General features: G+C 48.0%; 1 protein-coding gene across 2 annotated transcripts in view; it reads left to right on the forward strand.

Moving 5' to 3' along the window:
• The window catches only part of ATP1A1 (ATPase Na+/K+ transporting subunit alpha 1), a 31,329-nt gene extending 25,162 nt beyond the window's left edge, over window positions 1-6,167 (forward strand). The window contains exons 15-23 of one of the 2 annotated variants that reach the window (XR_014559331.1): window positions 1,153-1,303; window positions 1,464-1,632; window positions 1,994-2,148; window positions 2,791-2,914; window positions 4,006-4,151; window positions 4,268-4,551; window positions 4,902-5,140; window positions 5,364-5,455; window positions 5,871-6,167. Coding sequence is in view for 1 of the 2 variants with exons in the window: in XM_083718643.1 (XP_083574769.1) it covers window positions 1,153-1,303; window positions 1,464-1,632; window positions 1,994-2,148; window positions 2,791-2,914; window positions 4,006-4,151; window positions 4,268-4,398; window positions 5,039-5,140; window positions 5,364-5,455; window positions 5,871-5,899 (1,099 nt within the window). In the remaining variant the exon portion in view is untranslated. The remainder of the gene's footprint in view (window positions 1-1,152; window positions 1,304-1,463; window positions 1,633-1,993; window positions 2,149-2,790; window positions 2,915-4,005; window positions 4,152-4,267; window positions 4,552-4,901; window positions 5,141-5,363; window positions 5,456-5,870) is intronic. The other variant, XM_083718643.1, reaches the window with a different exon arrangement.
• Window positions 6,168-14,272: the final 8,105 nt, after the last annotated feature.

The raw sequence follows: 14,272 nt of genomic DNA on the forward strand, positions 1-14,272 counted from the left end.
GTGAAGCCGTCTGGCTGGAAAGGACCATAGAGCTTGTCTCGGGGAGGGTGGGGGGTCCTGCCAGTCGCCTTGTAAATTCCAGAATTTGAACAGCAAGTATCTGTGTTAAGAGATATGTGAAGAAAACTGGTAAACAGCATGTTGGGTAAGCTGTGTTGCTGCTTCATCTCTCAATTGAGCTGACTTCATCCTTTTATTTTAAATAAAATTATACACACACACACCACTCAGCTACAATCATCTTGCAAGTGGTGTGTAAGAAATACAATACAGAAAACATAAAATTCAGTGAAAATTGTAAAATCAGGCTTTGGTTAAAATGCCTTCTGGAATAATAGTTTTACCTCGGCTCCCAAACGATCAAAAACCAGAAGTGATCGTTCCAGTTCTTTTGGAAGTTGAACGTCCCACTGGGCTTCTGCAGGAGCTTCCTGCAGCCAATCGGAAGCCATGCCTTGGAAGGCGAATGGACTTCCAAGGTACATCAAATAATAAGTCTTCTGAAGGCACTGGAAGTTTCAACAGGGAGGAGCCTGCTGAAGTCAGCCAAAAGTTGAGCCCATAATAATAATAATAATTTATTATTTATGCCCCGCCCATCAGTTCCTGGTGGATATGAACCACGAATCACCCATGGGGGACTACCAACATTGACTCCATGTTCAGAGAGCCAGTGTGGTGTAGTGGTTCAGAGCGGTAGTCTCGTAATCTGGGGAACCGGGTTCGCGTCTCTGCTCCTCCATATGCAGCTGCTGGGTGACATTGGGCCAGTCACACTTCTCTGAAGTCTCTCAGCCCCACTCACCTCACAGAGTGTTTGTTGTGGGGGAGGAAGGGAAAGGAGAATGTGAGCCGCTTTGAGGCTCCTTCGGGTAGTGATAAAGCGGGGTATCAAATCCAAACTCTTCTTCTTCAGGCAGGCATATACAAGGGATTGGGCAGTCCCTGAGGTGTAAGGCGCCCGGAGTGTTAAGGCGCCATGTAGATTTATACTAGAATATTGTATTTTGCCACTTTGGTCTTCCAAGTGGACTCTTCACTAAAGCCATGAACACGATCAGCAGCCCAGTCTGGCTGAAAGCGAGAGGGAGAAGAAGCAGGATTTGGTGTAACATTTAGGAGTTCTCAAAACTGTCTTCTTTTAAATCCCAGAGACGCCAAAGCCTGTGTCATTCATGGCTCCGATTTGAAGGACATGACCAGTGAGCAGCTGGATGATATCCTGAGACACCACACAGAAATCGTCTTTGCCAGAACTTCTCCTCAACAGAAGCTGATCATTGTGGAAGGCTGCCAGCGCCAGGTAAGCCGAGGGGACCCTCATTGAAGCTGATGGTGCTAAACTGGGTCGGGGAGTGAAGCCTATTGGGGGGAGAAAAGGGGCTATTCCAGCTTAATCTAAGGTGTGTGCAGTTTGGATCTGGGAACTGAAGGTCCTTTTCCTCCCCCTCTTCTCCTTCCAGGGTGCCATTGTAGCTGTCACAGGAGACGGTGTGAATGACTCCCCTGCTTTGAAGAAGGCGGACATTGGCGTTGCTATGGGTATCGCTGGGTCTGATGTCTCCAAACAGGCAGCTGACATGATTCTGCTGGATGACAACTTTGCCTCCATTGTTACTGGGGTCGAGGAAGGTGAGTTCCTCATCCCTGTGGGGGGTTTGGTGTTCTGAATGCAATGCCTTTCCTTCCTCCCATCCCATGTCAAATTCCAGGTCTCCAAGAACTTTCAGTACCTGGGGCTCCGTGTGTGTGCGCGTGTGTGCGTGTGCTGAAAGCTTCCTTGGACTTGAATGCTGGCCAGCAAAGTGGAACTAGTTCCTGCTCCTCAGCACTAGATTATTTTTTGCTTTCAGTTAAGTTTAGTCTGCAGAGGTGATTTCTTTCCTATCTACACCAGTGTGAAATGAAACCTGCTGTCTATGGGGCTTGTGTGGACGTTAGTCCTGGCTACCTTGTGAAGACGGTCCTTTTCTTCCCCTTTCCTTTGTCTCAGGCCGCCTGATTTTTGATAACCTGAAGAAGTCAATTGCTTACACCTTGACCAGTAACATCCCTGAAATCACGCCTTTCCTCATCTTCATCATTGCAAACATTCCCCTGCCTCTGGGTACAGTCACCATCCTGTGTATTGACTTGGGGACTGATATGGTTAGTAAGTCATCTTTTTATTTATTTCTGCCATAAATAAGGTTTTGGTTCTGACCTGTAAGGCCCTAAACAACTTGAAGAAGCCAAGTTACTTGAAGGCGCAGACTCCTCCCTATTGCTCTAGTCGATCATTGCAATCAACTAACCACAGAACTGTAGAGTTGGAAGGGACCATGGCAATCATCTAGTCCAGCCCTCTGCAATGCAGAATTTTTTTTCACCCAACGTGGGATTCGAATCCATGACCCTGACGTTAACAGCCTCATCCCCTGCCTGTCCCAGATGAGGCTGTCTTAGTGCTGCAGCCTGTGGAGATCTGGTTATCAGTGCAGAGCAGGGGATTGAGTCCAATGTGGATGTTGTATTTCTAAAATGTCTTGTTCGCTGCCTTGAGACTGACTTGGTAGGCGGTGTAGTTTATTTGTTAAAACTTTGGTAGCACTTTTGCACCCAGTAGCCTACATCCTTCCTGAGGCATTTGTTCATATTGCACAGGTCTTCTAAAATGCTTGCTTAGGAAGACTGATTTTTCCCCTCTCCCCAAACCCCTTGTATTTTTATCATTATTTTGGCATGGGCAAGACAGATTCATGCAGGAAATGACACTTGTGAAGTTATATCTAAGACTCTCTCCCTCCAAAGGTTCCTGCCATCTCTCTGGCCTATGAGCAGGCAGAAAGCGACATCATGAAGAGGCAGCCCAGAAACCCCAAGACAGACAAACTGGTGAATGAAAGGTTGATCAGCATGGCTTACGGTCAGATCGGTAAGGAAGCAGTTGGCTGGCGCAGAGCTGGACTGACCGCAGCTTGCATACGGTGGAATTTGGCCCTTCCGTATTGTTGGAAGTTGTTTGAGGGGTCAATGCAGTTGAGGCGCATGAAATCTTCCTATATGTGGGAGAAGTGTGAGGTCCAACTTTTGGCACAGTACAATGGAGGGCTTGGGGTGTGGACCTGCAGCTGAACCTTTCCCCTGTGCCATTTCTGGCAGTGTGTGGACAATCGCTGTATCCTGAGCAAGGGAGGAAAGGGGGCAGAGGAGGGCATAGTCAAGACTGGAAAGAGGTTGTTTCGGTGGGGAGGGACCCTGACACACGACCTGCTCCTGGGAGGTGGCTGCTTTGTGTAATCTTAATTTAGCCAATTAGGAGCTTAAAATATACAGTCCTACCTTGGTTGTCGAAGAGAATCCATTCTGGAAGCCTGTTCGACTCCCAAAAACATTCAACAACCAAGGTGCTGCTTCCGATTGGTTGCAGGAGCTTCCTGCACACAGTTGGAAGCAGATGTTCAGCTTCCAAAGAATGTTTGCAAACCGGAACACACACACTCCCGGGTTTGCAGCGTTCGAGAGCCAAAGCATTCGACTCCCAAGGCGATCGGCTTCCGAGGTATGGCTGTATAATGTGGGAGGAGGGAGGGCAGAATCACATAGAGCTTCAGACTTCCTGGTAGTCTTAACGTACACAGTTCAGAAGTGTTAATTTAGAAGCAGCTGGCTCCTCTACAGCTGGTCCTCGAGTGCAGAGGATGATGAAGAAAGCAGTCATGGCCAGAAATTTAGAAGGTGTGCATTCTTGTGCTGCAGACGGGTGGGGCACAGCGACGTCTCCGTTGAGAATGGGGGATAGCTGACGTAGCCTTTGTGTGCTCTGCCTACATTGAGAGCATCAGAACAGTAGCTCAGTGCAAATGCAACTGGAACTTTTGTAGCACAGGTGTGGCTTCACTCTCTCACCTTGAAGATTGGCTGAAAGGAGGCCTCCGCATCTGTGTCCCAGGTGTTTCTTAATTCAAAGCGTTGTTTTCTAGCAGTTGCCCATGGTGAACTAATTCCCCTTCTTCCCTTGCATAGGAATGATCCAGGCCTTGGGAGGCTTCTTCACCTACTTCGTGATCCTTGCAGAGAACGGCTTCTTGCCGTCCACCTTGCTGGGGATTAGAGTGTCGTGGGATGATCGGTGGATTAATGATGTGGAGGATAGTTACGGACAGCAGTGGGTGAGTTTTCAGAGCTTAAGAGGACTGTTAAAGAGTTACGTTAGCTGCATTATGGATGGCCACAAGTAGGAAGGATGAAGTTTGAAAACAGTCTCTCTTCTGCTTTAATCCCTCAGACTTACGAGCAAAGGAAAATTGTGGAGTTCACTTGCCACACAGCTTTCTTCGTCAGCATCGTGGTGGTGCAGTGGGCAGACTTGGTTATCTGCAAGACCAGAAGGAATTCTGTTTTCCAGCAAGGAATGAAGTGAGTCGTGGGTTGCCAACAACCCCCCTTTCTCAGCGGCTAGTTTTTGTGTGTTGGCTTTTGAGCCTTTTGGGAGAGACAAAAGTAGATTGAAATTAAAATGGGAACCGCTCTGTGCTGCCGATGCTGAACGCAGTGTGTGCCAGATTTCATGTGAAATGGAAACCAGGTTGCCAAACAGAGCCAGTGTTGTAGTGGTTGGTGTGTTGGTCTAGGACCTGAGAGAGCAGGCTTCAAATCCCTAAGCAGCCGTGTCTCTCTGGGGGAGACTGGGTCAGGGTCACTGACTTTCAGCCTTATCAGATAGTACCCCTGGTTCTGCCCTTCTCTTTTTTCCAATCACAACAAACCCCGCAGGGTAGGCTTACCTTAGAGCAGGGTTTCCCAAACCTGGATCTCCAGCTGGTTTTGGACTACAACTCCCATCATCCCTAGCTATCAGGACCAGTGGTGAGGGATGATGGGAATTGTAGTCCAAAAGGGAAAAAAGCTGGCGACCCAAGTTTGGGAAACGCTGCCTTAGAGGAAAGGGTGAAAAAACTAAGCGTAAAGTGTAAATATAAAAACTTGAGCCCTGTAGGTTGTGCTCATTTCCACTCATAAACTCTTCGAGGGCTAACTTTCCTTAAAACTTCCACAGGAACAAGATCTTGATATTTGGTCTCTTTGAAGAAACTGCCCTGGCAGCTTTCCTCTCTTACTGCCCTGGAATGGATGTTGCTTTGAGAATGTATCCTCTCAAGTAAGTAGTAAATCAGCTGGCCTGAGGCTGATCATTATCTCAGCTTTCCCCTGTTGCTGTGGTGGGTCTTGCTGTAATTTCTACCACTCTTAATTCCTTGACTGAGTCATTTTTGTTTTTAAAGACCTGGGATTATCCTAAATTGTATGTTAGCACTTGTTTTTGAAGACTTCATCTAAACCTCATACAAGTATGTATTAAAACTGGAATCCTTCTCTTGCAGACCAACATGGTGGTTCTGTGCCTTCCCCTACTCCCTCCTCATCTTTGTGTATGATGAAGTGAGAAAACTCATCATCAGACGCAGCCCTGGAGGTAAGAGTCTGATGTCTGGCAACGTTATTATTGCGTGGTGTGCATACATTGCGTGGTGGTGGTCTGGCAGCGTGAAGGGGGGGGGGGGCTGTTACATGAGGCATTAGCCAGGAAGCAGTACAGTCCATGCATGGATGCTGCAAGCATTTTTACAATTTTGGAGGGGTTCGTTGGGTGGATTAAATGTGGATTCCGCTACCTTATTTCATAGCTCTGCCCAGATGGAGAAAAAGCCCTCAAGGTGATGTTCTGGGGCTTGGATTGTAGGCACAATAGTTCACAACTATTAACATCGGTCAGATGCATTAGATAGAAGAATAGGTTAACTTTTTGCATCTGATGTTGGGACTTGCAGCAAACTTGAGAAAGAAGAAACTCAGCTTGATGTGGATCTTTTTTCCTTCTTTCTCTGTAGGCTGGGTGGAAAAGGAAACCTACTACTAGAATACTACTGGCCAGATTTGGTTGCACTCTGACACTTCTCCGCTGTGTGAGCTTCTGGAATGCAGGAAGATGGACCCCTTGTAGGGGTGGAAGCGATGGGCCGAGGGCTAGAAGAAGCATGGAATGGGGGAGGGAGGGGAGTGCCCACCAGAGTCCAGGGGTGAGAGTGGAAGGCGGGAGTAGTTTTTAAATGTGCCTTTTTGTTTTTGTAAGAAACAATGAGATTTTATATCTGGACTTTTACAAATAAAGATGGATCATAAGAGGACGTTCGTGTCTTTGCTCCTGGTAATTGTGCACACGTGCAAAATGGGTGCTGCGGCAGCCAGCATGGGACACATTCGTTAAGAAGCCGAGGCTTCGGGCAAAACCACTGAAAGGGGTGGCCCAAAACTCTGACACACGTTGCCTGTTTTGGTGTCATCATCTGCATAACAGTATACGTGCGTTTTGGAAACAAGTGATCCTGACCATATTCAGTCAAACTTCGGTTGTTGAACATAATCCGTTCCAGAAGCCCATTTGGCTCCCAAAATGTTTGACAGCCGAGGCGCTGGATTCCAAGTGGTTGCAGAAGCTTCCTGCACACAAGCGGAAGCCGTGTCGGACGTTCAGCTTCCGAAAAAGGTTCAAAAACCGGAACACTGACTTCCAGGTTTTCAGCGTTTGGGAGCCAAAACATTCCAAAACAGAGGCGTTTCGGAGCTGAGGTTTGACACTAATCAAATTCATGTCTGTCCCCTGTTTTGCCTTTCTTTTTGCCTGGAGGTGTTCCTTGAGCTGCTGCCGCCCTGTTCTCTTGAAAATCCTGGTGAGGTTGGCTCTTCTGCCTTCCGTGTCCCCTTTTCCTCATTGACGGGGCACATCGAAATGAGCCAGGAGAAAAAGCAGGGATTGGGAAGAATGTAGACGGATAGGAAGAGTGCAGATTGGCCCACGCACATGAGATTTCCCCTACTCACATGCTCAGATAGGGATCAGTGGCTTCCTCCTGTTAGATGCTAAGGATACACTTGCAAATGCCAAACTTGGGTTCTGGTTTGGAATGAAATCAGGGCGCCCCAAAAAATAAGACAGTGGTTCCTGCACAGCTGAGAAACTGGGCAGAAGTAGATTAGTTTGTAAAATTAAAGCAGAAAAGAATACTCCAAAATAGCCCACCAGATCTGTGAGTTCACAGGACATTGAGAAGGGGAAAAACAGAGTTGTGTTGTAATTCCCAGTTGATTAATTGGGGGGGGGGGTGGCAGAGAGAAGAATGAGTGCCACGAGGTTGCACTGCATGGAGGATTCAGAAGGAGAAAGGGGAAACTTCCCTCTGCTCACTTTCCCCTTCCTCCTCCAGTGTAGAGCGTTCAGAGGTTTTGTTTCCATGTATGGCATGGGTAGGCAATCTCTCTTCATCCTGAGAACCGCAATGCACACTGATTGTGAGAGGGCCAGAGCCAAGAGAAGCAGGCGGCAAATTGGATTTGACTTTCTGCTTTTTACAGCAGGCTGCATTCCGTCTGGGCAAACTTCCAGAGATTCCTCCACCCCTCTATCCTTATCTCTCCATTGTGCATCCTGGCAAGGGAGAGGTATTATCACAGCACTTGAAGAGGCCACAGCCTGGCTAGAGTACAAAGGTCCCCCAGTCTGAGATTTCCATCCCAGCTGTGTTTGGGGGGGCAGGTACATGGCGCTCACAAGGAAGAGTCTCCCATGCTGCTACATGGCTCTTGTTGCAGAGCCTTAAACAGGAGGTCCTGAACCGTGTGTTCATCAAAACATTCAGTCATACCTTGGAAGTCAAGCAGAATCCGTTATGGAAGTCCATTCGACTTCCAAAATGTTCAGAAACCAAAGCATGGCTTCTGATTGGCTGCAGGAAGCTCCTGCGGCCAATTGGAAGCCCCATTAGATGTTTGGCTTCCAAAAATAGTTCGCAAACTGGAACTGTCACTTCTGGGTTTGCAGCGTTCGGGAACCAAAACGTTTGAGAACTAAGCTGTTCAAAAACCAAGGTACATTTTTAATTGATTTTCAAGTATAACAAAACCAAGAAAGCAACAATAACAATATTTCCAACCCACTCCTCTCCCCAAAGTATGGAGACAGAAAAAAAACAATACATTGGAATTGAGACTTTGAAAGCAACGCCATGCAAGGAGAATAGAGCAAAGAAAAGAGTTGTTCCACAGGGTCCCGCGAGAAGCCGGTGGATGGAAGAGGTGTGCAGTAGATGCATATTCAGTAAAACTGGACCATGCAGTAGAAAGTTTCATAGAAAGGTAGAACTGGAAGGGACCTTGAGGATCATCTAGTCCAACTCCCTGCAGTGCAGGAATATTCAGCTGTTCGATATGGGGATCGAACCTGCAACCTTGCCGTTACAAGCACTACACACTAACCAGATGAGCTTTCCTTTTTCTCGTTCAGTCTTCTTACTGCTCAAGATGGTTAGTATCAGCAAGAGTTCCTCCAACTTTAGAATGCAAAACATCACAGCCAGGCACAGAACAGCAGGTGGAAAAAGTGTGTAGGGTTTGTGTGGTTTTGTCCCCAAGAACAGCCTTTCATCTGCCCCTGGGGAAAAGGGGGAGGCAATGCCAGGACCCTTGACAATCAGAAGGTCGGTGGTTCGAATCCCCGTGACGGGGTGAGCTCCCATTGCTTAGTCCCAGCTCCTGCCAACCTAGCAGTTTGAAAGCACGTCAAAGTGCAAGTAGGTAAGTAGGTACTGCTCTGGCGGGAAGGTAAATGGCGTTTCCGTGTGCTGCTCTGGTTCGCCAGAAGCAGCTTAGTCCTGCTGGCCACGTGAACAGGAAGCTGTCTGCAGACAAACGCCGGCTCCCTCGGCCTGAAAGTGAGATGAGCACCGCAACCCCAGAATTGTCCGCAACTGAACCCTAACGGTCAGGGGTACCTTTACCTTTACCTTTAATGCCAGGAACAGCCCAAGACATTCTGGCACGTGAGGCAAATTGCAAAATGGCCCCAGCCAGAGAAGGGAGGGGTGAGTGGAGACCTCCATTGGGAACAAGCAGGAATGGGCGGAATCGAATCAGCTTTCCCTGATGGTTCAAGTGGGAATCAAAGGTGGTTGTGGGCGGGGTGGGGAACAGCCCTGCTCTGAACCCCATCAGGTGGGGGCAGAGCTCAGGAGACCCCAGAGGGCAGCCCCCGCCATTTCATCCCCAGAGATGGGAGGCGACTAGCGGTGACTTCTGTTTGCCAAGAGGCTGCTGCAGAGGTGGCATGGGAGCAGCAGATCTGGCCTCAGGTATGCCGCAGCAGCTGTTGCCACCACAGCAACAGCCTCTTGGAGGCCGGAACTGCTGCCCCTGCCGATCCTGCCGCCTGAGGCAGTTGCCTCACCTCGCCTCATGGGTGGGCCGGCCCTGGTAGCGAAGGTAGCAACACGCTGCTGTCTCACTCCCTTACTAGCTCATCAGCGGGAGGTGGGCTTCTCCACTCTACATCACACTGCTTTCCATGTCTCAGCGCACATTGGGCCCCTTGACAGGTGACAGCTGCTCTAGGTGAATTCTTCCTACACAGACCTCCTTTGCGGTAGGGAGGGGTCAGCTCGGGCAGGCCCTGCTATTAGCAAAGTGCTATCTAATTCAAGGTTAAGTGCAAACAAACCCTCCTGTCCTTTTGGACTTTATAGTTGCCCGCTTACAGTAGGCCGATCTCTCCCCCCCCTCCTTCTTGGAATCTGACCCCTTTCTGTTGCATCCATTAGCTATCTTGAATTACTAAGCAATTTAGGGCTGGATTTCCAAAGCTGCCTTGAGTTCTCTTCCAACTTCCTTTTGCAGATTTTAAAAAGGTTATGTTTTATGCCTGTTTTTATATGAAATCGTGCTTTTAAAATTGTTTATTGCCTTGAATAGCATGAGTCAGAAACCTCTAAATAAATAGTGAGGTGTGCTTTTTCTTTTTCTTTTGCAAGCACCAATACCTTTCAATAGCTGTATTTGCTTGCTAACTGGTTAGAGAGTTATGACTGATCAGGAGGGGGGGGAGTGGTGTGGGCGTCATTTTGCCTCCGTGTGTATGGCATTTACATACATATAGCATCTACAGATCTATGGGAGAAGCTGTAACTTAGAAGAAACCTAGGGATGACTGTCAAAAGAATTTTTTCAAATAGCATTCCCAATATCTCCCCAAAAGGCTATAAGTTAAGTGGGGGAAAGTGAGGAAAAGCTCAAAAGAATCACAGAATCACGAGAAGACACTTTCTGTATACTGTACAGTGGTACCTCTGTTCTCAAACGAAATCCGTTCTGGAAGCCTGTTTGGCTTCCGAAACTTTCAAAAACCGAGGCGCGGCTTCCCATTGGTTGCAAGAGCTGCTTGCACCCAGTAGAAGCTGCATTGCACATTGGGGTTCCGAAAAACATTTGAAAACAGAAGCATTTACTTCCGGGTCTTTGGCCTTTGAGAACTGAAACGTACGACAAGGGAAGCGTTCCGGAACCGAGGTTCCACTGTATCTTCACTGGGAATCGTCCCACGCATCTCTGAGACCCAGAGCATTTTGGACTCCTTCCGTCTTTTTGCCTGGTGCTGAGCCTTGAATAATTGCAGAGCAGGAAGCCAAGGCCAGCTGATCTCTGCTGGGTCAGACTCTCGCCCACCAGCTCATAGGCAGCCCTTTGTTCCTGCTAGGTGGACAAAGGCCTCTGTTCTTCTCCTTACCTCCGCCAAGCTGTTCATTGACATGCCGCAAGAGCACATTTTAGAAGAATAAATCAATTATGGATCAGATGACTTGGCCTCCTGCTCCGCGCCACCTCCTTCCTGCATGAAGCATGCTCTCCCCCGCCCAACCCGGCTTGGCCCTGGCTGTGCACTGAGCTGGCAAGTAACAGATACCGGGACTGACCTCCTCAGAGGAACACAAAGCCCAGGCCTATCTGGGCTTGTTATCATCCAGCAGGCTGCTGCCGCCTGCGAAGAGCTGCAACCGGAGGCAGGTGACAAGCGCGGAGCTGATACCAGATTCAAGGTATCACGGTACCTTCCAGGGGATCGTGTGCCAAACTCCGAGCGCATGAAATGTGAATCCGAGCAAAGGAAACTCTGCTTAACTTCGGTATTGAGTTTCTTCCCAATCTCGGCAGACAAAGAGGGAACTGAGGGCACACTGTCAGGGCAATCCACGTCTCGTTGTTTTATATAAGGCGGCTGCAGGCTGACATTATCCCTGAGTCCTAGTGATTTCTACTCAGCACCAGCGCGAGATTTCAGGTTTGCTCGCACCGTAGATTCATGTGAACGCATTATGAGACCCACAGTTTTATTTTCCCTTCCTAAGAGGGAATTCAACTTCTACCGTAGCTGCTCACAGGATCGGGATCAATCACTATGGCCCCAAGGCCTCATTCCTGGTCACTCACTGCCAGTTCAGACTCCCAGTAGAGCATAGGTAGGGTTGCCATATTCCCCAAAGTGAAAATCAGGACAAAGTTGTTGAGCTAATGTTTTTTGGGAACATCTCCTCCACCCCACAAAAAAAACCGTTTTTGGACCAGACCCTGGTATAGGTGAAATTAAGATTATATATATATTGGTTGTTGAAAGGCTTGGTGCTTTAAAGACTTGGCTTCTGAACAAATCGGCTCCCGGATGCCACAAACCCTGAAGTAAGTGTTCCGATTTGCAAATGTTTTTTGGAAGCCGAAAGTCCAACGCAGCCAATTGGAAGCTGTGCTTTGGTTTTCGAACGGTTCTGGGAGTCAAACGGACTCCCAGAATGGATTCAATTCGAGAACCAAGGTACCATTGTGTGTGTGTGTCCCCTGATGTGCATCACTTGACACTTGTTTACGCTGAATTGCATTCATTCATTCATTCCTTATATGTTTACAAAGGTGCGTCTATCCCGCTAAATCGCAAAACATCGAAGTGATTTACAACATTGAATAAATGAAACCATACAAAGAGAGCATAAAAAAATAAAAACAATTTAAAAACAAGCATCACTAAACCGCTGTGGGAGATATGCTCTTAATTCCCTGCACAGGCCTGGTAGAATCAAAAGGTTTTCAGCAGGCCTTTAAAAGTTAGCGCAGAAGGCGCTAAGTCTGGACCTCTGTTAGCAGAGTATTTCACAGGAATGGGTTGATGACACTAAAGCAGAATTTCCCAAACTTGGGTCTCCTGTTTTTGGACTACAATTCCCATTATCCCTGACCACTGGTCCTGCTAGCTAGGGGTGATGGGAGTTGTAGTCCGAAAACAGCTGGAGACACAAGTTTGGGAAACGCTGCATTAAAAGCTCAGTTTCTCTCTTTTACAGAAGATGGTGAGGGTCCTCAAACTAGGTGGCTTTAAAAGAGCATCAGAAAACCTCATGGAGGAAAGGGCTCTTGATGTCTCCCAGCCGTGCTGGCTCTGCTTTGCCTTCCCGGTCACAGGCAGTGATGCTTCTGAACACCAGTTGCTGGAAATCCCAAGAGGGGAGGACAGTCTTGTGCTCTGATCTTGCTTCTGGGATTCCCACAGACATCTGGCTGGCTGCTGGGAAAGCAGGATGCTGGATTAGACGGCCATTGACCTGAGCCAGCAGGCACTTCTTAGGTAATAATAATAATAATAATAATAATAATAATAATAATAATATATTATTTATACCCCGCCCATTGGGCTGGGCTTCCCCAGCCATTCTGGGCGGCTTCCAACAAAATATTAAAATACAATAACCTATTAAACATTAAAAGCTTCCCTAAACAAGGCTGCCTTCAGATGTCTTCTAAAAGTCTGGTAGTCGTTGTTCTCTTTGGCATCTGGTGGGAGGGCGTTCCACAGGGCAGGTGCCACCACCGAGAAGGCCCTCTGCCTGGCTCCTTGTAACCTCACTTCTCGCAGAGAGGGAACCGCCAGAAGGCCTTAGGATCTGGACCTCACAGTCTGGGCTGAACGATGGGGGTGGAGACGCTCCTTCAGGTACACTGGACCGAGGGCGTTTAGGGCTTTAAAGGTCAGCACCAACACTTTGAATTGGTTCTGATGTGATGATGCCTCTTGCTTAACTGAATGGAAGATGGGGCGGGGTGTGGGGAGGTGCAGACTCCTCTGACCTTTGCATGCCGAGAATGTAGCCGACTGTAGAAAGATCTCTTGCTCCCTCCCTCCATCGGTATGACCCCCCTGTAAGATTTCCCATGAAGGAATGTGGTCTCTGGAAAAAAAATGTTCCTCACCGTGGTCTAATCACTTACAACATAATTCAAGTGAGCAGATAATTATAAACTCAGTCCCAGGATCCTGTCCTTAATTGACTTTAGAAGTGTATTTCTAATCCTTCTGAAATCAGTGGTGGGGATCTCACTGAATTCAGTAGGCTCGTGATCCCCACCCACCCCAGCAAAAAGGGCTTCCCAAAGCCCGGACACTGAGGTCCAGCGCCGAGGGCCTTCTGCCAGTTCCCTCGATGTGAGAAACGAGGTTACAGGGAACCAGGCAGAGGGCCTTCTCGGTGGTGGCACCTGCCCTGTGGAACGCCCTCCTACCAGATGTCAAAGAGAAAAATATCTACCAAACTTTTAGAAGACATCTAAAGGCAGCCCTGTTTAGGGAGGCTTTTAAGGTTTAATACGTTACTGTGTTTTAGTTTTTGCCCGAAGCCGCCCAGAGTGGCTGGGGAAACCCAGCCAGATGGGGGGGTATAAATAATAAATTATTATTATTATTATTATTATTATTATTATTATTATTATTATTCCTGAACACCATAGATGACATGTGCAGATCTTCTCCAGACTGTCCTCTTCTCCTTGCTTCCTTGCAAGGCAGACACTTCCCAACCTGCTGGGCAGAGAAAGTCCCCATAACCAAGCGGAGATGAGAAGGAAGGGGAGGTAGTAGTAGAAGTCAGCCTTGGAAAACCAAAGGCTTCCTCATAAACATTCAGTAATATGCCTGTTGATAAGTAAATTGCTCTCCACCCAGAATCACATCCCCTTGGTTTCCCCAGTCGCTTGCTCTTTATGAGAGTCTAATCTGGTTACTCAGTCAGGCAGAAGGAGTGGCAAAAGTACAAAGAGTCCCAGAGCAAAGAAATGCTGAGCAGAGATGGAAAAAAGGAAGGTTCTCACGTCCTCCTGGACACATTCCCCCCAGGGCTACCCGAGGAACAAATACAAAGGAGATAATGAGTAACTGAGCTTCGCTGTCAATGATTGCAGCTGGAAGACTTCCTTCAGAGGGGCTCTGGAGGACCGCAAGCCCAAGCCTTTGGTGAGGCAGAGCAATCTGGAGAAAAGAGACATCCTTGCTTTCATTGATGAACTCTGCATGCTTTGCTCCAGTGACTTGGGTGCTCAGTTTGAAACTGGGGGTGGGGTGGGGGGCGCAGGAAGTCCAGGTCTGAGGACC

The sequence above is a fragment of the Podarcis gaigeae genome (genome assembly GCF_964106915.1).
Source record: "Podarcis gaigeae genome assembly, chromosome: 17".
Taxonomy (NCBI): domain Eukaryota; kingdom Metazoa; phylum Chordata; class Lepidosauria; order Squamata; family Lacertidae; genus Podarcis; species Podarcis gaigeae.